This window comes from Capsella rubella, unplaced genomic scaffold (genome assembly GCF_000375325.1).
Source record: "Capsella rubella cultivar Monte Gargano unplaced genomic scaffold, Caprub1_0 scaffold_10, whole genome shotgun sequence".
NCBI lineage: Eukaryota > Viridiplantae > Streptophyta > Magnoliopsida > Brassicales > Brassicaceae > Capsella > Capsella rubella.
Window position 1 is genome coordinate 34839 of NW_006238914.1, and position 23637 is coordinate 58475.

The following is a 23637-nucleotide window of genomic DNA, read 5'->3' on the forward strand; positions in this document are numbered from 1 at the left end:
GTTAAGACGGTTACGGTTATATACGGTTACGGTTAATTACGGTTACGGTTAAATACGGTTAAGGTTATTTGATGATTATTATAATATTAATATTGGAGATAAAATTTTATGAAATATTATTTATTTTACAAGTAAAAAATATATGTGATTTCAATTATTTATAGTGAATTAGTTAAATCTGGGTATTGTATACAGTTATAATATAATTTATTTTAAAAATTTTAATATGCGGTTAACCGAGCGTTTAACCGTACGGTTAACCGACGATTAATTACGGTTAATTATGGTTACGGTTAATTAACGGTTACGGTTATTATTATTTTTTAACCGTAACTAATTTACTTTTACGGTTAACGGTTACAATTTTTAACCGTTTTATACGGTTACGGTTGATAAACGGTCCGGTTACGGTTAAAAATACGGTTAAGGTTAGATTTTGGTCATGCCTAGGTAAAACACTTAATTTTCGGATTAATAAAAAAAAAAAGAAATAAAAAATAGAGTTGGAGAAATAAGATTTCTTCTTCCCAAGGATATGGGAGACGAATTCTCGGAATTGCCTCATGTTGGTGATGATGTGTTGAAGGTTCTGGTCTGGTTTGGTGCTCACAATGGGAAGCTTGTTTTTGCAAGGAAGATTCACTGTACAGATGAAAGCCAAATTACTAGTTCTTCTATGATTTACATAGTGTTCGGGAATGAAAACAGGCTTTTTGGATGTTCTTTCTTCAGCCAAGTTTGGGATCCTGGAGAGAGGTTGGCTGAACAGATTCATTTGAACGGGTTAGTGGGTTTCTTGGAGTTTGATGGTATTGATGTTGTTAAGCGTCTGGCCTTTAGAGTTTGTACTGGTAACAAACAACCAACTGATCCTCGGAGAGCTAATTGAGTATGGGAGCGTGGTGAAATCTTGGCTGGACACGTGCTGTTCGACGAGTTAGAGAAGCGTTGTATACGTATTAAACTGAACATTGCTGAGTTTTGGGGATGCAAATCACTTGATAAGGAGTTTCTAGTGACAAGCCAGAAGATACAGCAAAGTCATTACATGTTCGTAAACGGAGCCCAGAAGAAGACACAAAAGCTAGATAGTGAGTGTGAATGGGTGATTTTGGAAGCTTTTGCCTCACTGCTACATAACAAACATAGCTTGTCACTTCATCTTGAGGACAAGATGATTCTTTTAGGGGTGAGTAGTAGTAGGTGTAGATGGTTGGTCTTTGATAGAGGAAAAGAGAATAAAATTTCATATGTTATGACTATAGAGTTCTCGGAGTTAAAAAAAAGTTTCTGGCAGGGTACTGAAAAGAAAGGTGCTCAAATGTTGTTGGCTTTAGGGCTGAGAATGAAGATTAGAACACTTCGAGGAAAGATAGTTTTAGGCTTTGATGTTCTTGGAAATATTGAAACTTCTGGGATAGGTTATGATGAGTTAGTGAGTTTCATTGAAATTGCTGGAATTACTTCTATAAGTTTAACAGTAAAGAGTGGTTGGGGAGGTGTCAAGGATCTCAGCTTGCACTTGAGAGTAGTACCAGCCTTGCCACACTTGGTCCCCTAGAGTCTGCTTCTTGTACCATGACTGTCACTTCTCAGTCACCACTTCTTCATTGTTTGACGGTTGCATTATTAAGGAACCCCAGGTTATTGTCCAAAGGTTTCAGTCCAAGACAAGTCACGAGCTTCAAGACAAAACACAATGTGATGTAACTGGATATAAGTGGGGTTTGGCTACTCTTGATGGTTTGCATTCAGATTTCAATTCAACCGAGAACTTCATTGGTTTCATTGAGCTAGAGCCAGATCATCGCAACAAAACGGTTGAACCAGACACACCTCTAACATCATTGACAGTGGGTGATGGATCGTATAAAATCATTACGGTTGCTTCCGAGTTTAACTTTCTTCCACCTTGAGGACAAGCTGGCTCTTCATGAGGGGAGTATTGATACAAACCAAAACTGAAGATGAGTGGGCCTTAGTGGGTGTTTGATTTAGGCTTAGTGTTAAGCCCAATTTCCTCTTATTGTCTTCTACTTAAACTCTTCTTCTTCTCTGTAATGGTTATCGAAAAAAATCAATAACAAACTTCTTCGTCGTCTCTCTTCTTCTTCCTTCCTTTCTCTGATTTCTTCACCTTCAATCTCTATTTCTTCTATATATCATATTATTTCTGTTACTTTACCCGGATTTGGTCTATCACCATTATACGCTATTGCTGCTTCATCTTCTATTTTGTTCGATCCCGAAGACAAAACACAAACTCATCTTTGTCAGCCATTGGTGGCCACGAATTGAGCTTTATATTGTTTATCTCGAAGTGGGTTTTACGGATTTGGTTAGTCTTCTTCTAAAATTCGACTTTTGATTCAAGCTCTTTCGTTGTTGCATTTTGGATGATGAGAATTCGATTTTGGATTCAAGCTCTTTCGGTAGAAGAAGAAGTAATAGATTTTGATTACCATTAGCTTGGACACATTTGATCTCGTTGTGCTTAGCTTGTATTTTATCAGTTAAAAGACTCTTGATTTTGATGTTTTTGTTTGTAACAGGGCAACGCAATCGAGGAAGGAAACTTCATCTGCCAACAGTTCCCTCTTGGTGCTCGAGAGAGTGTTTGATTTCTCGGAAGGCGTTTCTTTCAGTTTGCGTGTTTGTTGATTGCTTATTCACTATCTGAGGCAACCGCTTCTCTCCTCTAGTTAGTGGTTAGTTCTTTAAAACCTCTTTTCTCCTCTGGCTTGTGTAGTTGTGTTGATGGCTTTTGAATCTTAGCTTAGGTAACTAATGACTTTACTGATTCGATTAGCTTAGATTTTGACTAGTGTAGTAGCTTAGTGTAGGCGTTTACATTAGAAGCTTAAGTGGGTTTTCTCATCTAGTTTGTGTAGGCGTTTACATTAGAAGCTTAAGTGGGTTTTCTCCTCTAGTTTGTGTGGCATTTACATTAGAAGCTTTGCTCAATTAGATTCTGGTTTTACTATAAGTGATATAGAGAACAATGGCTCAACGGAAATGGAACAATGGCTCAATATTACAATCGTCTAACAAGAATATACAGAACCCTTAATGGAACAATGGATTCCGCTTTTACCAAAGAATATTGAATACCCATGATTCAAAGTTTCAATTTTTATGCAACTGGGTTCCTCAATTTGATGTCTGGGTGATTAATAAGGGTTTTTTTTTGGGTGTGAATTGGGTGTTCTTGTGTAATCGTGTTTTTAATTATAATTTTGCTTGGTAGTGTTGTAAGGATTTGTATAGACTTCCATTGCATATTGAAAGGACTTATAGCTTTTAAAAGGTTGAGTGTGTAATCCGAGAATCTGAAATTTGAGACATTAGTGTTCATTGTTATGTACATCTTAAGCTTAGTTGTTTTGTTTCAGTTTGACTAATGTGGTTTCATACTCAGTTTGCTAGGCTCGGACATTTTGGGAAAAAGACAAAAGTTGATTCGGCAGAGGAAGATAAACGCAAAGTTAGAGCATTAAGGTACTTTCTATGCAACCCAAACACCAACAAGCATGGTTTACTCATTTGTTTATGGCTTCTAATAAAACCTTAACAAGATTTATAAAGAAAAATAAACGTCATATATATGGTTGTAAAATGGATATTGTCACATGCATTATGCATCATCATGGATAAATTAAGATATATAGTTTTAAATCAAATTCCAAAGGTGTTTCTGATGTTACCTTCATATAACCTACGGACTGGATCAATAACAAAACCTACAATTAACAAAACCTATCACTACTATCGCTAGAGGTGTTGTTGTATATATTTGCTTAAATAAATATCAATGATGGTTTTTACCACACAGAAAAAAAAAAATTATGGTAAAAAAAATAAACAAAAAAGATATCAGCTGATTTCTATATTTGGTATCCATCCACCGTTGTAGCTAATATATGCATTGCCTCCGTTGAATCTCTCTGACCTCAGGCTTTAAATCGATAGGCGCCGGGGGAATCATCGGAGTAGTTGAAATCGAATCAAGTTTTGATAGGTCAACCGATCTATTGGTGGACTAGAGAGGAACGCAGCTAAAAATCTGTATGTTCGATTCTGCTTCCGAATTAAGTCACCATGGCTAGTGGAAGCAGCATCGGAGTCGGTGTTTTGTTTGAGAACGCAGAGGTGACTACCAGTGGTAGACCAGTGCTTCGACGCAATGAGGTTGAGTGTTTCCTACTCTCCTCCGTCGAATTCGATTCCGAAGATGATCCGCCGCGATTCACCACTTTGAAGTCCGGTAATCTTATCCTTACCACTCATCGTCTCATTTGGATCCCTTCTCAATCAAATGGAGCTGTTCCTTCTTCGATTTCTCTCGCCGCCGTTACTCATATCTATTCTCATAAGAAATCAATCAAGTCTATGTTCCATTCGCCGAGAATCCGATTTCAAGCGGATCCTGGTGCGATTGTGGTGACTATTGTCTTTAGGGGGAAAGGAGATATTGATGGATTTTTGACGAAATTCTGGGAATGTTGGAGAGGCAGAGCATGGGAAGAGGAGGAGAAGAGCGAAAGTGAGACTTCTCGGTCAGGATCTGGAACGGTTGCGCAAGGTTTATACGGAAACGATGGAACTGTGAGGATGGTGGGATTGGCTGGGATATTGAGGAAAGAGCAAGAACAGTGGGAGAGCACAGACAAGAGTTTGCAAGATGCTTTTCAGGATTTGAATGCTCTTATGGTATTTGCCCTTCCTCCTCCTCAGTCTTTTATCATCATCCTTGTAGAGATTTTGATACCAAGTTACGAAATTTATGGATAGATGATTAAGTCTGGAACATTTATTTTTCAAATGTTATACCTTGTTCTTTGTGAGGTTTGATCTTGAAGACTCTATCTGCAACTGTTTTAGGATTACCCTCAGTCTGTAGAAGGAAATGGTTCTTATTTGATTGTTTGTTTCATGTTCAAGTAAAAAATTGCGTCTGAATTCTAGTACATTTATTTGGTTTACAGAGTAAGGCTAAAGAGATGGTGAGCCTGGCAGAAAAAATGCGGCAAAAGCTCTTGTCTGCTCCTAGTAGTCAGAATGGTTCAACTGATGATGAAGAAATGGGTTCCAAAGAAGAAATGCAACAGTGGATGTTGAGCGTTGGTATTATCTCTCCAGTTACAAAGGAATCTGCTGGTGCCTTGTACCATCAAGAATTGTCCCGCCAGGTTCTCTTTAATTTATTTTGTAACAGAGATTAGTTTTTCATGATAACTTCGAAAGAGAGATTTTCCATTCAATGGCAGCTTGATAGGACATCTATATGAAGGGTATTTCTTAGGAATATGAATACTTTTGTTTAGTTTTTCTGAAAAATCTATAACTTTTCTAGTAGAGAACCTTTCAACTGTTAAGATTGTGATATTAGCCCCTGGAAAATGTGTTGGAATCTGTGGAATTCATGTTCTTCAAGTCCTTCAAACTAAATGAATTTGAGGTTGAAATCTTTATTTACATACCTGCAGTTGGCAGATTTTGTCAGAATCCCATTAGAACAAGCTGGGGGAATGATCAGTCTTACTGATATGTATTACCACTTCAATCGTGCTCGTGGGACAGGTTGGAGCTTTATAGACTATACCATTTGATTCCGAGTGCTTTATTATATTACTTCACTTTAGTTTGTAAATCAAAAACTTTTCTTTGCACAGAGTTGATCTCTCCAGATGATTTGTGGCAAGCTTGTACCCTGTGGGAGAAATTTGATGTGTATGTATATTTCAGATATTTTTTCCTAGATTCCTTTTGCATGTTCAAATTTGTACTTTTGACCATATAAGAAGCCATCATGCAGAAATATTTATCTGTCATGTATTTTTGATTGTGGTAGTCCAGTAATGCTGCGGAAATTTGATAGCGGTGTGATGGTCATCCAAAACAAGTCCCATAGCGATGAGGAGGTATTCTTAAATCTCATATATTTAAAATTCTCTATCCCACTATCACTGCTTTGATTCCTCTTTAGAAAGTTCTCATTTTTCGTGCTACAGATGTGTCATATCCCTCTGTGTGCTTTTCACATTTGTTTTCATCCATCCACATGACGACATATTTTTCTGGCCACTTAGGTGATGAGTAGAATCAGAATGCTTGTGACCAAAACTGAAACTTTAAGAGCCGGAGTCACTGCTAGTGATGCAGCTTTGACGCTCAAGATCGCTCCAGCCATGGCTAAGGAACATCTACTAACTGCAGAGACCAAAGGTACCAAATTTAACTCCAATCAAATATGCTCCTAGAGAAACATGTATCTATCAGACTTATACGATGCTTACGTTCCATTTTTCTGAACAGGTTTGCTGTGTAGAGACATGAGCCCAGATGGGCTTCGATTCTATTTCAACCTGTTTCCTGAGATCGATCCCACCAGTCAACATATGTAAGTTAATTAACACCCATGATCTATTTTCTGTTGTGTTGTTCTTTGAGTAACTAATAAACCTTTGTATTTGCGTTCTTGTCATTTTGTCAGAGCCAAGGACTTTGGGACGTACGGTGTATGGGTCAAGGCGACCAGTATGTTGTCCGTATGACAAGTTTTTGCTGTAGACTATTTGTAAGAACACATACAAAAGTATAAATCTTATGCATTTTGACCCCAAAATGCCAATAACTCATTTATTTTTTAGTGGGCTATGGTGTGTGTAAACCAGAACTGGAAATATTTCGGTTTGATTTTGTAACAAAATGTGTAAAAGAAAATTGAGAAAATTTTGGTTTGATGCAGTTTTGGGATTTGCTATTCTAACTGAAAAGATAATCAACTCGGAAACAGAGTGCGATCAGATTAGTATGGACAAAAGCCCACGTAATGCATAGTTACGAAAACATAAAGCAAATTCCATTCACATTTTTCACATTTTCTAAATACTGTATTTTTAGAAGCTAATAAACCAAGCTTTAACAAATTACCAAAAAAAATAAACAAACCAAGCTTTTAAAACACTGCAAGTTTTCTGTAGAAAGTTAAACAAGTGATAGGAATTAATCAGCTTCGAGGGTTTCAATCTCGTACCGAATGTCTTCTAGATACTCATTGATGCTAGTCACAGCGTCTTGCACTCCTCTAATGGCTTCCTTTAAAGCGTTATCATACTCTGCATCTGCTTCTGCTTCTGCTTCCTCTGTTCCTGCAGCTTCTGTAATCTCATGAAGATGCACACACTCGTGCTGCATTGGTTTCTTAAACTTGCAGTTCTCATGTGTTAGCATTCGTTCTGACGGTCTCCCTGCTTTCTTCAGTATCTGCATGGTAACGGTCTGCGGAAAAAGGAAAGTTTTTGTTCAGCAAATTAAAACTTTGTTTAACCATATTAGATATCCAGATTTGAATAAATGAGATGATACCAGATGCAATTTCTGCTTCTCTTGACTTTGGATGTCGCTGAGCAGTTGAGCAAGATCAGCTCTTCCAACTTCTGGATTCAGAAACAGAGATTCCATTTCGGTATATAGGATGTCATCAAAAGGCTCAATCTTTAACATAGGATGTGTTCAACAACCCTTCTGAAGGTACTCAATAAAACAAACACTCAGACAAGATCCATACTTGTTTCGAACATTCACTGAACTCCGCTGTAATCTCCCTGCATAGCTTCTGATAAAGTGGTTCAGCACCAGACTCCACATACTCTGAGAATCCACTGATAAACGAATAGCATACAGAGGCATTGATGAGGGATCAGTGTTAAATATGAAAAAAACATCTTCTTTTCTTATTCCTAACATTGTTGGATTAAATTTTAACATCTTGCAAGAACATTCAACAAATTTGTTAAACCCAAGACAAGGGATCAAAAGAGATGGAACTTCAACAAATACCACAACAGAAAAAAATTACTGATAGCATAACACTCTGAGAGATTTGAAATACCAATCGAACCTTTTGAGCTTAGCGTACGCCTAAGCTCGACGCTGCTGAATCTCCAGCAGACTCCAAAGCAGAACCAGGTATTAGTTATGACAATTGGTTTAGTGGTTTACTCTGGTTATCTTAACCAGATTGTATTTGTGTATTTAGATATTTACTCAGATACTTGTATAAATACATTGTACATATACATTTTACAACTTAATGAGAATAACAAACTTTTCTCAACGTCTTCTTCTTCTCTGCTATGGTATCAGAGCACAAAAGCTCAAATCTCCATTGATTCCGATCACATTCTTCGTCTTTTGAGGTCCGATCATCATTTCTCACCATGGTTGCACCTCGTGTCATGCGAAGAACCAATCGATCGAAGTCAGGAACAACTTCCGCATCTAAGAAGACGTCACGCTCTCCTGATGTTAGCGATTCTCCTCCGATTTCTCCTTCGGTTGCTAGATCTAAAGCTTCTGGAGCTTCGCGAGCCATCGTTCCACCGGGATCATCCGTATTGAATCCTTCTCCGTTTTCTATGCACAGTGCTGATCATCCAGGTTTGATTCTCGTTGCTATTCGCTTAGATAGAACAAACTATGATGATTGGGATGCTGCTATGCGTATTGCTTTAGACTCGAAAAGGAAATTAGGATTCATAGATGGTAGCTTAGCTCGTCCAGATGAATTGGATCCGAGCTTTCCTTTATGGTCTTGTTGCAACAGTATGGTTAAATCCTGGTTGTTGAACTCTGTCTCGCCTGAGATTTATCGTAGCATTCTTCGTCTGAGAGATGCTTCTGATATATGGCGTGATTTGCATAGTCGTTTTCACATGAGTAATTTGCCAAGAACATTTAACCTCACTCAAGAGATTCAAGATCTCCGTCAAGGTTCTATGTCATTGATGGCTTATTATACTAAACTGAAGACACTATGGAGTAGTTTGGAGAATACAGAAGAACTTGATGAACCTTGTGTTTGTGGCAAGGCTTCTCGTCTGCAATTGAAGGCAGAGAGAGCTAAGATTGTCAAGTTTCTGGTTGGCCTGAATGAATCTTATGCCATTATTAGGAGACATATCATAATGAAGAGAGTTCTCCCCAGTTTGGCTGAGATTTATAATATTTTGGATCAGGATGATAGTCAGAAAGGATTCTCTACTATGTCTGTTGCACCTGCTGCTTTTCAAGTATCAGAAACTGAAACTTCTGCTGGTCTTGATCCTACTATTTGCTATGTCCAGAACGGTCCTCAGAAAGGCAGACCTATATGTTCCTTTTGTCATCGTGTTGGACATATTGGAGAACGTTGCTACAAGAAACATGGTTTTCCTCCAGGATTTGTTTCAAAGGGAAAGAACAATGACAAATCTATTAAACCACAACCTGTAGTAGCACAAGTCACTTTAGCTCCTTCTCAGTATATTCCTGAATCCTCCAATGTGGAGAGTATGATTGGAAATCTTAGCAAGGATCAGATTCAACAGTTCATAGCTTTGTTCAGCTCTCAACTACAAGTTCAGGGAGTTCAGGGCTCTAATGACGCTAGCTCTTCTTCTAACCCTGAGCATACTGGTATTGATTTTTCACCTCAACTTACTATTTTATTGGAATCTTGACTGTTTCTCAGACCACAGTTTCACCTAAGACATGGGTGATCGATTATGGGGCTACTCATCATGTCTGTCATGATAGAACTCTATTCTCAGATTTATATACATCTATTGTGAGTTATGTGAACTTGCCAACTGGTTCTACAGTAAAGATCAGTGGCATCGGAACAGTTAGAATTAACAAACACATTTCTCTCAATAATGTTTTGTTTATTCCAGAATTCAGACTGAATCTCATCAGTATCAGTTCTCTTGGTTACAGAGTTATATTTGATCCTTCTTCTTGTGAAATTCAGGATCTTACCAAGGCATTGACAATTGGAAAAGGTAGACGGGTGGCCAATCTGTATGTCTTGGAGTATGAAGAGTCAGAGATCTCAGTGAATGCAGTGGTAGATGTCAGTATGTGGCATAGAAGATTAGGACATCCTGCTTACAGTAGATTGGATGTTATTTCTCAGTCTCTAGGCACTACTAGACATAATAATAAAGGAATTGCTTATTGTCATGTTTGTCATCTTGCCAAACATAAAAAGTTGTCTTACACTTCTTCAAACAACATTTGTAATTCAACTTTTGAGTTATTACATATTGACATTTGGGGGCCTTTCTCAGTTGAAACTGTTGATGGATTTCTATATTTTCTGACAATTGTTGATGATCACTCCAGAGCAACATGGGTTTATTTGTTAAGACAGAAATCTGAAGTTCTTACAGTCTTCCCAGGGTTTGTTAATATGGTTGAAAATCAGTATAATGTTAGAGTAAAGGCAGTGAGATCAGATAATGCACCAGAATTGAATTTTACAAGATTTTATCAAGAGAAAGGTATCATATCTTTTCATTCATGTCCTTAGACACCAGAGCAAAATTCTGTCGTTGAACGCAAGCATCAACATATTTTGAATGTTGCTCGGGCACTCATGTTTCAGTCTAAAGTTCCTCTCAAGTTTTGGGGTGATTCTGTCTTGACTGCTGTCTTCTTGATCAATCGAACTCCATCTCAGATTCTCTTGAATAAGTCACCTTTTGAAGTTTTAACTGGTCAATCTCCAGAATATGCTCATTTAAAGACCTTCGGATGTATCTGTTATAGTTCCACATCCCCAAAACAGAGAACAAAATTCATGCCTCGATCTAAGGCTTGCTTGTTTTTGGGTTACCCTGCAGGATACAAGGGCTATAAACTTCTGGATTTGGAGAGCAATCAGATTTTTATATCCAAAAATGTCATTTTCCATGAAGAAATTTTTCCTATGGCCACTGATTCAACAGATGATTCAGCTCTGCAACTTTTCATACCTGCAGATTCCAGTGTTGTGTCCTCAGGTAATTCTTTTTCTCCTTATACTCCTTCACAAATTTCTCCTCCTTCACAAATTTCTCCTCCTACACAAATTTCTTCTGATAAAAGGCCAAAGAAAAAGCCAGCTCAGCTTCAAGATTATCATTGCTATTCTGTCAAATACATGGACAGTGACTACTTTACCTGCAGGTAAGAAGGCTGTTGGATGTAAATGGGTTTTTACATTGAAATTTTTGGCAGATGGGACTCTTGAGCGATATAAGGCTAGAGTGGTGGCTAAGGGTTTTACTCAGAAAGAAGGGTTATATTATACAGAAACGTTTTCTCCAGTTGCTAAGATGGTGACCATCATGATGTTACTCAAAGTATCTGCATCAAAGAAGTGGATACTTACACAACTTGATGTTTCAAATGCGTTTCTGAATGGTGATTTGGAAGAAGAAATTTACATGAAATTGCCAGAAGGATATGCTGATATAAAAGGTATCACTCTACCTCCGCATGCTGTGTGTAAGCTCCTAAAATCAATCTATGGACTTAAACAGGCATCAAGGCAATGGTATAAAAGGTTTTCTACATCTCTGCTCAGTCTTGGTTTTCTTAAAGGCCATGGTCATCATACTCTGTTTGTGAAACCAGTGGGAGACGATTTTGTTGCTGTATTGGTCTATGTTGATGACATTGTTATTGCCAGTACCAATGCCAATGAAGCCACTCAGTTGACTTCTGCTTTGAAACAAATTTTCAAATTGCAAGATTTGGGTCCTCTCAAGTATTTTTTGGGATTGGAGATTGCTCGTAATGATTCTGGTATTTCTCTATGTCAACGCAAGTATGCATTGGAGTTATTATCTCACACTGGTATGTTAGGTTGCAAGCCTGCACCAATACCAATGATTCCTAATCTGAAGATGTATAAAGGGGAAGGTGAATTGTTAGAAGACAAAGAACAATATAGAAGAATTGTTGGCAAGTTGATGTATCTGACCATCACTAGGCCTGATATAACATTTGCAGTCAACAAGCTTTGCCAATACTCTTCTGCACCTAGAGCTCCTCATCTCGCAGCTGTCTTTCAAGTGTTGCAGTACATTAAAGGAACTGTTGGACATGGACTTTTCAATTCTGCTAATGATGATCTCACTTTGAAAGGTTTTGCTGACTTAGATTATGGAGGTTGTTTGGATATTAGGCGATCCACAACTGGTTTCTCTATGTTCATAGGAGATTCCTTAATCTCGTGGAGATCTAAGAATCAACACACTATATCACGATCATCTGCAGAAGCTGAGTACCGTGCTCTTGCTCTTGCTTCTAATGAACTAGTGTGGTTAAGTGTTTTGCTTCGTGACTTGCGAGTCAATGCTACAGCAGTTCCTATTCTGTTTTCTAATAGTACTGCTGCACTCTACATAGCCAATAATCCGGTGTTCCATGAAAGAACCAAACATATCGAGATTGATTGCCATACGGTAAGAGATCGTTTGGATTCTGGATTATTAACACTGCAGATCAGGTGGCGGACATTCATACTAAGCCTTTGTTTCTACCTCAGTTTGAACATTTAAAATCCAAGATGAGCCTTCACAATATCTTTCAGGGCACATCTTGAGGGGGGTATTAGTTATGACAATTGGTTTAGTGGTTTACTCTGGTTATCTTAACCAGATGGTATTTGTGTATTTAGATATTTACTCAGATACTTGTACAAATACATTGTACAGATACATTTTACAACTTAATGAGAATAACAAACTTTTCTCAACTTCTTCTTCTTCTCTGATACCAGGGTTCGAGAGGCCACGCTGGACTCGCCGACGGAAACACCATATTCGATTCCAATTTCTCCGGCGGGGGGATCTCCGATGGAAACCTGATACGACCTCAAAGAAGATGACAAGGCCTCAGTGGGCCTTAACACTAGTCAATAGTTGAAGCCCATATTATTACTATCTTGCTTGTATTTAGTATCATCTCTGGTCCTTTGTAAACCTTTATCGAACGATCAACGAACAACATTATCTTCTTCTCTGTTAGTCACGATGCTAACTTATTCCTCTAGATAAGTCACAGGCTTAACACTTCTCTTCTCATCTAAACTCTGATCTTCTGATTTCTCATCTCTTTCTTCTATTTCTCATCTAATTTCTATTAATTCCTTGATAGAACCAAACCCGGTTCTATCAATTGGTGCTTTCATTGAGAGTGGTTTGTGAATGTGACGATGGCTTCTTCAGGACTCGAGACAGGTTGGGACACAAATTGGGACATATCTACAGAGAATCTAAGGTAGACGATGTTGGAGGTTGTCAGGCTGGATATCAACTTAAGGGATGGTTTCATAAGACTCCTCAAGCAACGATTCGGAGAAAATTACGACCGACCTTATCCACTCCGGCGGTTGGCTGAAGAGTATGAGAAGACTCAAGAGCTTCAGCTGACACGTGAGTCAATCACAAATGATTTGCTACTGATGGGAAACTGAGAAATCTCTCTGGGTAATTTCGTCGAACAAGTGGTGAGCGTTCAATATCAAGAAACTTCTCACGGGTTTGGGAATTCTAAGGTTCCCATTACAGCTCAAAAATCGTAGAAAAGGAAGGACGCATGTCTAGCGAAGTTACCACAAGGTTCAGAAACAAAAAATGAAGCATTACTACGATTCACAATCCTTACGGCTATACTTTCGTACTCGATCGCCTAGAAATCGTTTTTATCTCGGAGATGACAGGTTCAATTCGATGGCGGTAATGATGGCTAGGGAAAAGCAACACACAGCAACTCGAAGAGCCCATTTCAAGCAACCTTTTCACCAATTTCAAAAGAGAAGGTCAAGAGAGAGATATCGAGTTGTGATTGCCTCATTCCGATCAAAGCATAAGTCATGGGTTGTTGCAAAGAAAAAGGAGAGAAACAGCTCCCATACATTCTCGTTTCCTCCTCTAAATCACTTGACTGTGAGGGATGGTGATGTAATATCTCGCAACGATTATATTGTCACAGTTGGCAAAGAATTCTTGGAGTCTTCTGTGACCAAGGAAGTGTGTGAGGGAGTAATAGCTAAACATGTTTATGAAAATTATTTAGAAGAGTGTTACAACGGAGATAGCATGGTGATGATTACAGAAAAAGCTAGTGAACTATGTTTACTAGAAGGGGCAGAAACATTTCTTACTAAAGTGAAGGAAAGAAGTGATGTGATTGTTTATGCGACGAAGATTCATGGTACAAAAGATAAACAATCCAGTGACTTGTGTATGATTGATAGAGCATTCATGAGGGGAAGCGTCTCTGATTTATCTCCATCTAACCATGTGTGGGAGCCTGGTGGGTTTACAGCTGAACAAGCTCAATTAGAAAGGTAGTTACAGTTTATGGTTGTGATATGATGCTGGTTATGTTGCGGAAGGTTCATGAGATAAGTGTTCAAGAAATGACTACTACACGGGTGGAGTTTCAGTTTCTGTCCGTAGATCAACTGTGTCATTGTACTGAGTTCTTGATTGTAAAGATTCATATGGGTAATGACGAGACGCTATGTCACAGCTCTGTGCTTGCTAACCATGCTTGGGAACCAGGTGGAGTAACTACTGAACTAGAGAAGCTGAAAGTAGATTCTGATCATATAGAAGCCATCAAGCTGGGTTTTGGTGTGTGGGAATTTGAAAGCTAATACTACATTTTCCTACCATGATAATGGCTGGGATAAGGATAATATAAGGATCTGTGAAGAGGATGATAAGAAGAATCACACGCTCTCTTTTGTTCACAACCACAAATGGATCTCTCCTTGCGATATGAATGAGAAGTTGAAGCTAAGCACTAGAAAAGTGAAGATGAAGAGTGAAGGGGAGCAAGAAGGAACTGAAAATGAGAAAAATATCAGTGGTCGAAGAGCTATTAATAATTACCTTGAGGACAAGGTAGCTTCAAAAGGCGAGAGTAAAATGCTATGAGTGTAAAGTTTGTTAAGGATGCTAAACAGAGACTGTTTGTGTGTAACGAAGGTGAATAGATGAAGTTAAATGCTTAAAGGGGTTAATAAAAAAGACACTGGTTGCTACCTTGAATGTGAAGTTGCCAACAGAGGAACTAAGCTCTTGATGGGTTGTGGAGGTGTAGAGATGCAAACTTTTTCCAGTTTCCAGAAGATACTTGTGGGTTCACCAAAAGATGGACGTGAAAATACTTACTGGCTTGATCAAAAGGTTGAAGCTCAACCGGAGAAAATTTCGGGTACACGACCTCGTGATCCAGGCCGGTTTGGCAGGAGAAATCAGTGTGAAGTACAGTTTAAACAAGTTTGGTGGGGATTTTTGCAAAGGTTAAGTATATGGAGTGATGCTCAAGGAGCTGAGGTTGGGAGTCCAGAACAAAGGTATGAAACTGTTCTTAAAGAGGTAATTGTATTCATGTTTAAAATCATGATGGGCCAAAACCAAAGAGTGAAAACAACGGGGAAACAAAATCTGGAACCATGGTATGTTGCTTCTGTTTTGGAGTTGTTGAAAGGAAAAGAAGATGGATCTGGTATTATCATGGTCTCTTACAACAACACAAGGGTCACCACTTATGCGAAGCAGTTGGTGAAAGGTTGTCTAGTCCCTATCATAAAGATTGGAGAAGATCTCATGAAAGCTAGGATTCTCAAGGTGAAGGAGTATTTAGAGAATCGATTGGCTTCAACACTTGCTTATGAATTGTTTCATTCTCCTAGGCCACCAGAGTTTTCGTAGCAGCTAGAGTGTCCTGTTTCTTTTATCACCTTGAGGACAAGGTGGTTCTTCACCGGAGGAGTATTGATACGACCTCAAAGAAGATGATAAGGCCTCAGTGGGCCTTAACACTAGTCAGTCGTTTAAGCCCATATTATTGCTATCTTGCTTGTATTTAGTATCATCTCTGGTCCTTTGTGAACCTTTATCGAAAGATCAACAAACAACATTATCTTCTTCTCTGTTAGTCACGATACTAACTTATTCTTCTAGTTAAGTCACAGGCTTAACACTTCTCTTCTCATCAAAACTCTGATCTTCTGATTTCTCATCTCTTTCTTCTATTTCTCATCTAATTTCTATTAATTCCTTGATAGAACCAAACCCGGTTCTATCGAAACCTTCTTCTGGAAATCTTCGGCACTCATCCTCCAATCTTTCTCTCTCTCAGACTCTTTCTCTCTCTCCGACTCTTTCGTCTTCTCAAACACGACAGGGAGGAGAAGAAGAGAGAAGTTGCGAACTACTCGGTTTAACTGATTTCACTAAGTTGAACCGTACATTGATTTTGAACGCTTTAAGATCAAGTTCGGTTTGCTGAAAATTGAGGAGATCGGTTTGAAGCGGTATATTGTAAATTGGTTTTACTTGGTTTTCCGGGTTTGAATGTTGGATTTTTGGGTCAGATAGCATCTGGTTATCAATTGTTAATAATTACTACATCATTTATTAAGAAGTCTGTAGGTTATTTGCAAATGAAGTAAAACAACTTCCACAACAGTTTGTAGAGATTTTGATTTACCATTCAACAAACAGGAAAACCAATACAATTCTAATCCTTAGTTTTGATACCTAGTCTTCAGTCACATACCTATTCTTCCTTGCTCTCAGTGCAACTCTCTGAAACAAAACCCCAAAATTGACAAGGAGAAAACAAAATGGTTAAGTATTTGCAGTGATGAATCTCATCCTTTCATCTACTTATATACGACTACTTCTTGGCTTAACTGAGAATGTTTTGGTGTAGGCTTTGATTCTAGTCAAGAAACAAATGTAAGTCGGCTTCATTGATCCGCTAGCCAGTATCGCCCTTATGTTCGGAACTAGGTACTCAGCCAGCTGCAAAAGTATGTGTAATCACAAAACCATGAAATCATGCGCATTAGAGACTATTGAGATCATGTTCTAAAAACGAATAGAGATTTTGGTTTCCTACGACTTCGGCTGGCTCTGCCAACACGTTAATGAACAACTTGGCATGCAATGGAGAAAATTAGAAAAATATCTTGGTAACTAATCTAATATTGTTTTTGTGTAAAGTCATCTAACTTGTTTTGTTGTTGCTCCAGACATGAGTAGATCAGTTGTGACCATTCCAGGCTGCAAGAATAACCCATAAAACACATTATAACAACATGCTTATCGCTTTCAAATTTTCTAATTCGTCAACTGACAGTAATTGACACAATTCTATTGATCTCTATGCGCATGTGTTTGTTCCATAAGCTTTGTTCTTTATGAAAGAAGGCTTAGAAATGTATCCAGGAGGATACTAACACCGAGAACTTAGTGGGAAAGGAAAAAAACATGACCACATATATCTTGAATACATACCAAAAAGTTGTGCACCACAACATTTTTAACATCTTGCATCTGCAACTCAGCCTATGAAAGACGGAGACAAGTACAGAAATCATACAAGGAGAAGCGAAAATAAAGAGGAATTCAACAAATGATTACTTTGGCATACCTGTAATGACTTTGTTAAGTGAACAACGCTTCGTTTAGTTGCACCTTAAGCAGCAAACCTGTCAGACGTATTAGTAAAAAACAAAGACATATTAGATATTACCTACAAGCGAGCCTAAGACAGATATGCTAATCCAAGATATTTCAGTGAGTTTCCAAGTATGGTGGATGAATCTGGGAAACCTGGGTGTTAGTTTCCCATCTAAACCAGCTCCATCAATATTGAAGATATGACAACCTCGAGATTGAGTCAACATCATATTCATTGCCTATTGATCATGAAAACATGTCAGTCAATCCACTTATAATTAGTGAAACACACGCTGAATATATATCTATAAAGTCTATACACTACCTCTCGGCAACATAACATCAGACCAAGGGTGTTGGTTTTCACAACTTCGCTGCATAAAGAATTTAGAATACTTAATGAGAAAGCAAATATACAGAAGAAAGGGATCAAGCCTATAGCGAAGGATTACATAAGATCCTCATCCGAGGCATCTGCCAAAGGTTTAAAGCTGTAGGCATTAGATCCTGCATTATTTATCTGCATCATTGATATATCATGGTTTTTACGGGTTTTTGGCCATGATATAAGTCTTATTTATAGAGTTTTTATAGTGTTTTCGAGTCTTTAACAGTCATTTCAGGATTATGAGCTATTTGGCATGGATTGGAGCTTTTGGAGCATTTGGGAGCATTTGGAGAAGATGTGCCGAAGGAACGTACCGGGAGAGCATATTTGGTGTGAGTGTCGCGTCACAACCTCTGGTGTCGATCGACACCAATATCTGACGGCAATTGAATTTCTCGCTTAATTGAAGTTCAGAAGATTTGCATATTCGGCCCAGAAGTTTCCCTTATTTGCAATTAAGCCCAGTTCGTGGTTAAGACATATATATTGAGTTTTTAGGGTTTTGTTAAGACTGAAGCTTTATTTTAGAGAGAGAGAGATTTGTAGAGAGTCAGGAGAGAAGAATCCAAACCTCTTTCAGAGAAGATTCAGAACTCCTTTACTTCTTATATTACTTTCTTTTATGATATCTATTTTATTCATGATGTTTTGTTTCATTCACCATGTTTAGTAGATTTCTTGTTAGGTTTAGGGTTTTCTAAGGAATTTATGAATTGTTAGGTTGTTAGATTGTTAAGATTGAATCAATAGAGTTCTTCATCTAGATTGTGGTTAATTTGTTTTAGAGTAGTGAAAGCAACCTAAAATCTGATCTTAGGTTAATTGGTAGACACGAAAGTGTTATTGATTTCCTGAAAATAATCTAGATGAGCAAAAATCCTATTCGCAGAGAGATTTGGTTTAGGGATTTTGTGAACTTATCAAACCTGAATTAAATGCATGTATGAAACTTATAAATTTGCAAAGAGATTTGGAATTTAGGGTTTTAGACATAGATAGTCTTTGCAACGAAAGTTGATTGATTATAATTTTGTGATTTGAGTTCAAAAACGGTGCTTTGTAAATCCTGACAATTATTTATTTGCAATTCTGAATTTCCTGAGAATATCCATAGGCCTAGTGTTTCCTCATTACTGTTTAAAAACCAATCTTTATTTTAATTTGCTGTTTTTATTTGATTTAAAACCTGCTTGCTTAGCTTAATTTTAATACCGAATATTTACTGTGTAATCTTTGCGTCTCTGTGGATTCGATCCCTAAGTACTACAGTGATCTCTTAATTGAGAGAGTAGCTCAGGGCAAATTTGAGCCGATCAAATTTTGGCGCTGCTGCCGGGGACTCAATTTTGATTACCATTAGATTAAGGTTAAGAGTTTAGTCTAAGTTTTTATTTTATTTTGTTACTTACGCTTTTCTTTTCTCTTTTCTTTTTGGTGTTTCAGGTTTATGCCTAATACCAGCAGCAAGAACACAGAGCTAGTTGATCTCAACAATCAAGAACTAGCGGATTTAGAAAGAGAGAATCGAAAAGCTCAGAAACAGGCAGCAATAGTTGCGCCAGTGATTTTGATTCAAGATGCTGAGGGTACTCTTAGAGATGGAGATGGGCATCTGAGGAATGCACAAGGGCAGAAGCTGAATACTGACGGGACTGTGATTCCTGAGCCAGTCGTCGTCGGTGTCGAGCGACACCAACTGGGTGTCGATCGACACCAAGCCGCAGCAGACAACAATCAGTTACCGTTGCATGCTGAAACAGAGGATGAAAACCGTACACTTGGAGAATACAACAGGCCTGCACTGTTCTATTCTAACCGTCCTGCCATACGTCCTCCTGCATTTCAGAGGAACAACTTTGAGTTGAAGCCTGGGTACTACACGTTAGATCGTTGCTAAATGACACACGAATTCTAAGAAAAGGTCTTCAAAACAACAATGGGGACTGGTTCTTAGATTATTCTCACCTGATCTAGAGCAAATCACAACATTGTCGCCTGCTTTCAAAAACTCTCTAGCTAATGCATATCCTATACTTGAATAAAATTAAAAACAAACACCACGCACAATGAGATGATTATGAAATAAACGAATTCGTGAAGATTAACACAGCCAAGAGTAAATTGACAAGGACAGAGAATGAATTAAACCTTTTGTTGAGCCAGTGATTAATATGTTATATGGAGGCACCATGGGTTCTCTCTTTCCTGAGACGCGAGCTTCAATCGCCGCCGCGTGCGCCGAAGAAACTAGGAGGTCTTGGCGCGAAACAACGATAGTTGCGAGACCGAAGCGTTCTGCCAGTAACCGACGACGGAAAAGAGGAGAGAGAAACGGAATTTGGGTGGAATTTTTGACGGAGTAAGAGAGAAGCCTAAGAAAAGGAGAAGAAGAGACATTGAAACCACTCCAAGTAGCCATTATAAAGAACCTCAGAGAGAGAGAGACACAGAGAGATGTAGCGTAAGAGCATGTCTAATAGTAGTATGCTATCAAAATCTTTTAGTAAATTTTTACTAATAAATGATGTAATTTTTGAAAATAAGAATTTTTTGAAGATAATTAAAATTATCCACCTCAAATGGTAAAACTTTTAATCGGAGTTCTTAAAAAAAAAATTGAAAACTAAAATCTTACAAAACATAAAAATTATTAATTTGTAACACACATAATACAAATATAACTAAAACATAATAAAAACACATAATACAAATCATATTTTAATTGTTGCCAAAGTTTTGCTAAATATTTTTAACCAGATCAGGCAAGAGATGAAATTGTTTTGTTGTCTGAGAGAACACGAGAGAGAGATGGAGAGTTTTTTTTGTTTTGGTCGGAAGAGATCTTTGGTTGGAAGAGAAAGATAATTTCAAAAATACATCTTTTCAAATACAATTTTTAAAAATATTCCATTTTCAAACTTTATCTCTGAGGTTCTATTACGGCGAGATGATCATGCTAGTTCCTGACATGGTAACACTAGCACCTTCTCCTAGCGACATAGGTGGAGGTAAGTTAGCACCTCCTTTTGTAAGATGGGCGTCAGGTCGCCCCAGAAAAAGGCGACTTTTCTCGAGGGGAGAATTCAGGGTAAGTTTAGAGATGTAACAAATACGTTGGTATATAAATATTTTTTATTTAAAAAACAAAAAATATCGAATAGATCAATATTGTTTGGTACACATTTTGGCACAGAGAACCTCGCGGAGAAGGTGCACGAGATGCCGATCACTGGGTCACAACAGGGAAACTTGTAGGGGCCCGGTTGAGGTACTAGTAACTTGTTATCGTGCTTGCAACTTGGGATATTTAAAGGTTCCTAACTTTGTTAAAAAATGCAGGGGCCGGGAAGTTAGGAGTAGCTAGGCGGAAGTCTTTTTTTGCGTAGGGTTGACCAAGTATATGTATTACTAATGTTGAAGAGGATGGTACAAGGAGTAGGGGACAGAATTTTCATTGTATATAGTATCGGAACTGTTTCCCGTTAAATGTTTAATTATCTGTAAGCACCCGGAAAGGGTTAAGTACAACTTTGTGTTTAACTAAGCAATGTTTAGTACAAGAACATTGTTTGGCTAAACATTGTTCAATTATAATTAATGAAAAAGACTTGGTCCCCATTAATCGTTGTTGATTCGCTATACTCCAAAGTACCAACTAATAATGCTCTTATTATATAAATTCTATGCTGTAAAGTGGTGGTCCATAGGCGAGACGGAACTGATAAGTTATCTAACAAAGATAATAATTCTAATGTTAAATCTTATCATGGTAAATAAAACATTATCGGTTAAAATGATTATGTAGGTTATTAAAATTATAATACAAAGTAAAGGATAAATAAGACAAAATAGATATATGTTTACTACATCACCTTCCTAAACAAAGCCAACCATTATCGTAACAAAGCCATTAGTAGTAACTTTAAATAAACTTAATGACTAAAAAAAACTATTAATGTATAACAAAATTCAGTGGTATTGGGGGCCTACAGGCGGGTACAGCTGTGTCAAAAATGATTTAAAGAAATTGGGGGCCAAGGGTTCTTCAGTTTTAACAATTCTGGGGAATATAGGCGGAGCTACTCTGATTCATTGAGAATTACTACCAAATGTCGTCAAGTTTGTACACACCCAAAAGCGTGGATCAGATAGGAGAGGATTATGAAGACAGTGGTATTCCAACAGTTTGTTACTGTGGCGGGAGGGCTCAGCTGGAACCTTCAATGACAAGAACGAACCCGGGAAGGCTATATTACACATACCCTATCCACGAGATGTATATTTCAAAATAGGTTATAATTGAGGAGTGTCTAGTTTTTTACTTAGAATGGGTGCAGGATGGAGAATTTCACATTTGGAAGTGGTGGGATGAAGCTATTGTTCAAGAAATAACAAAATTCAAGCGACAGGATCGGGAGTCCCCAACTATAAATAAAATGGAAGAAACTCTATTGGTCCATAAAGAAGAGATATCTCACCTCTTCGATCTCCACTCGGTAAATGTTAAAGAGTTGGCAAGACTTAAGGTGTTGGTGTGAAAAGAAAAAAAGACAATCGCCACGGAACTGAAAAATGCTGTTGATGCAGCTTTTATTATCCTTGCATTACTAGTTTACATTCTAAAGTAGATTAGTCAAGGTAGCCAGAATAAATGTAGCTTCTTTGTTCATTTCCTGGAATGATGTTGCAATGCATAGTCGCCATCAATAACATCAACCTTAGTTAGCAACTTTACATTATCTTAATGCACTTAGTGTGTAACAAGATTCTTGCTTCAGATATATAACAGACTATCATTGTAATTTATAATCATCTAACTAGGTAGATCGCCACATTAGATAACTATAATTCTGATAAATCTTTCATTATCGGGTTGAACCTTTGAATCATGATATCAAAGTTAAAATCAAATGACATATAAAAACTGGATTATTGATATTGACTACGTTAGCTAGGTAAACTATTTGATACAATAGTAAATGGTGTTTTACCTAATCAGTTAGAACGATAATATATCAACCCAAACATCTGCTTTGACAACCCAAATCGTTAATTACAAAATCTAAACCCTAACAGCTGCTTTGCCAACCCAAGCCTAAAAAATAATTTTATTTATTAATAAAAACTAACCCTAACAGCTGCTTTGCCAACCCACACCTAAAAAATAATTTTATTTATTAATAAAAACTAAACCCTAACCAAAATCTAAACCATAACAGCTGCTTTGCCAACCCAAACCATAAAAAATAACAGTATCTTAATGCACTTAGTGTGTAACAAGATTCTTGCTTCAGATATATAACACTCTATCATTGCAATTTATAATCATCTAACTAGGTAGATCGCCACATTAGATAACTATAATTCTGATAAATCTTTTATTATCGGGTTGAAGCATTGATCATGATATCAAAGTTAAAATCAAATGACATATAAAAACTGGATTATTGATATTGACTACGTTAGCTAGGTAAACTATTTGATACAATAGTAAACGGTATTTTACCTAATCAGTTACAACGATAATATATCAACCCAAACATCTGCTTTGACAACCCAAATCGTTAATTACAAAATCTAAACCCTAACAGCAGCTTTGCCAACCCAAACCTAAAAAATAATTTCATTTATTAATAAAAACTAAACCCTAACCAAAATCTAAACCCTAACAACTGCTTTGCCAACCCAAACCATAAAAAATAATTTCATTTATTAATAAAAACTAAACCCTAACCAAAATCTAAACCCTAACAGCTGCTTTGCCAACCAAAACCTAAATAATTTATCCTTTAATCATATGTTAATAGTGAAATACTGTTTAAGGTAAAACCCAAACCAAACTTATTCAAATAATAAAAATCTGTGAGGGCGGAGCTTTGTCATACTAAACCCCTATTTTATCACATCAAAACACCAATGTTATCAACCCAAAACAAATATCTATTTTGATTA

At 37.5% G+C, this 23637-nt stretch overlaps 1 protein-coding gene and 2 pseudogenes across 4 annotated transcripts; 1 reads left to right on the plus strand and 2 right to left on the minus strand.

The window, feature by feature from the left end:
• The first annotated feature begins 2066 nt into the window (after positions 1 to 2066).
• On the plus strand, positions 2067 to 6747 carry LOC17874571 (vacuolar protein sorting-associated protein 36). 4 transcript variants are annotated; one of them, XM_023778781.1, is made up of 11 exons: positions 2083 to 2338; positions 2553 to 2708; positions 3419 to 3498; positions 3955 to 4710; positions 4986 to 5189; positions 5487 to 5580; positions 5673 to 5730; positions 5852 to 5921; positions 6090 to 6225; positions 6316 to 6400; positions 6494 to 6747. In XM_023778781.1, exons 4-11 carry the CDS (start codon positions 4099 to 4101, stop codon positions 6552 to 6554), a joined length of 1320 nt encoding a protein of 439 aa, XP_023634549.1. In that variant the 5' UTR covers positions 2083 to 2338; positions 2553 to 2708; positions 3419 to 3498; positions 3955 to 4098; the 3' UTR covers positions 6555 to 6747. The 4 variants fall into 4 exon arrangements, with proteins under 4 accessions (XP_023634560.1, XP_023634549.1, XP_023634555.1 ...); XM_023778787.1 differs by having other exon boundaries at positions 3970 to 4710; XM_006279389.2 differs by lacking the exon at positions 3419 to 3498.
• A 257-nt stretch (positions 6748 to 7004) lies between these two features.
• LOC17874576 lies at positions 7005 to 7971 on the minus strand (annotated as a pseudogene).
• An 8399-nt stretch (positions 7972 to 16370) lies between these two features.
• Positions 16371 to 17826, minus strand: LOC17874574 (annotated as a pseudogene).
• Positions 17827 to 23637: the final 5811 nt, after the last annotated feature.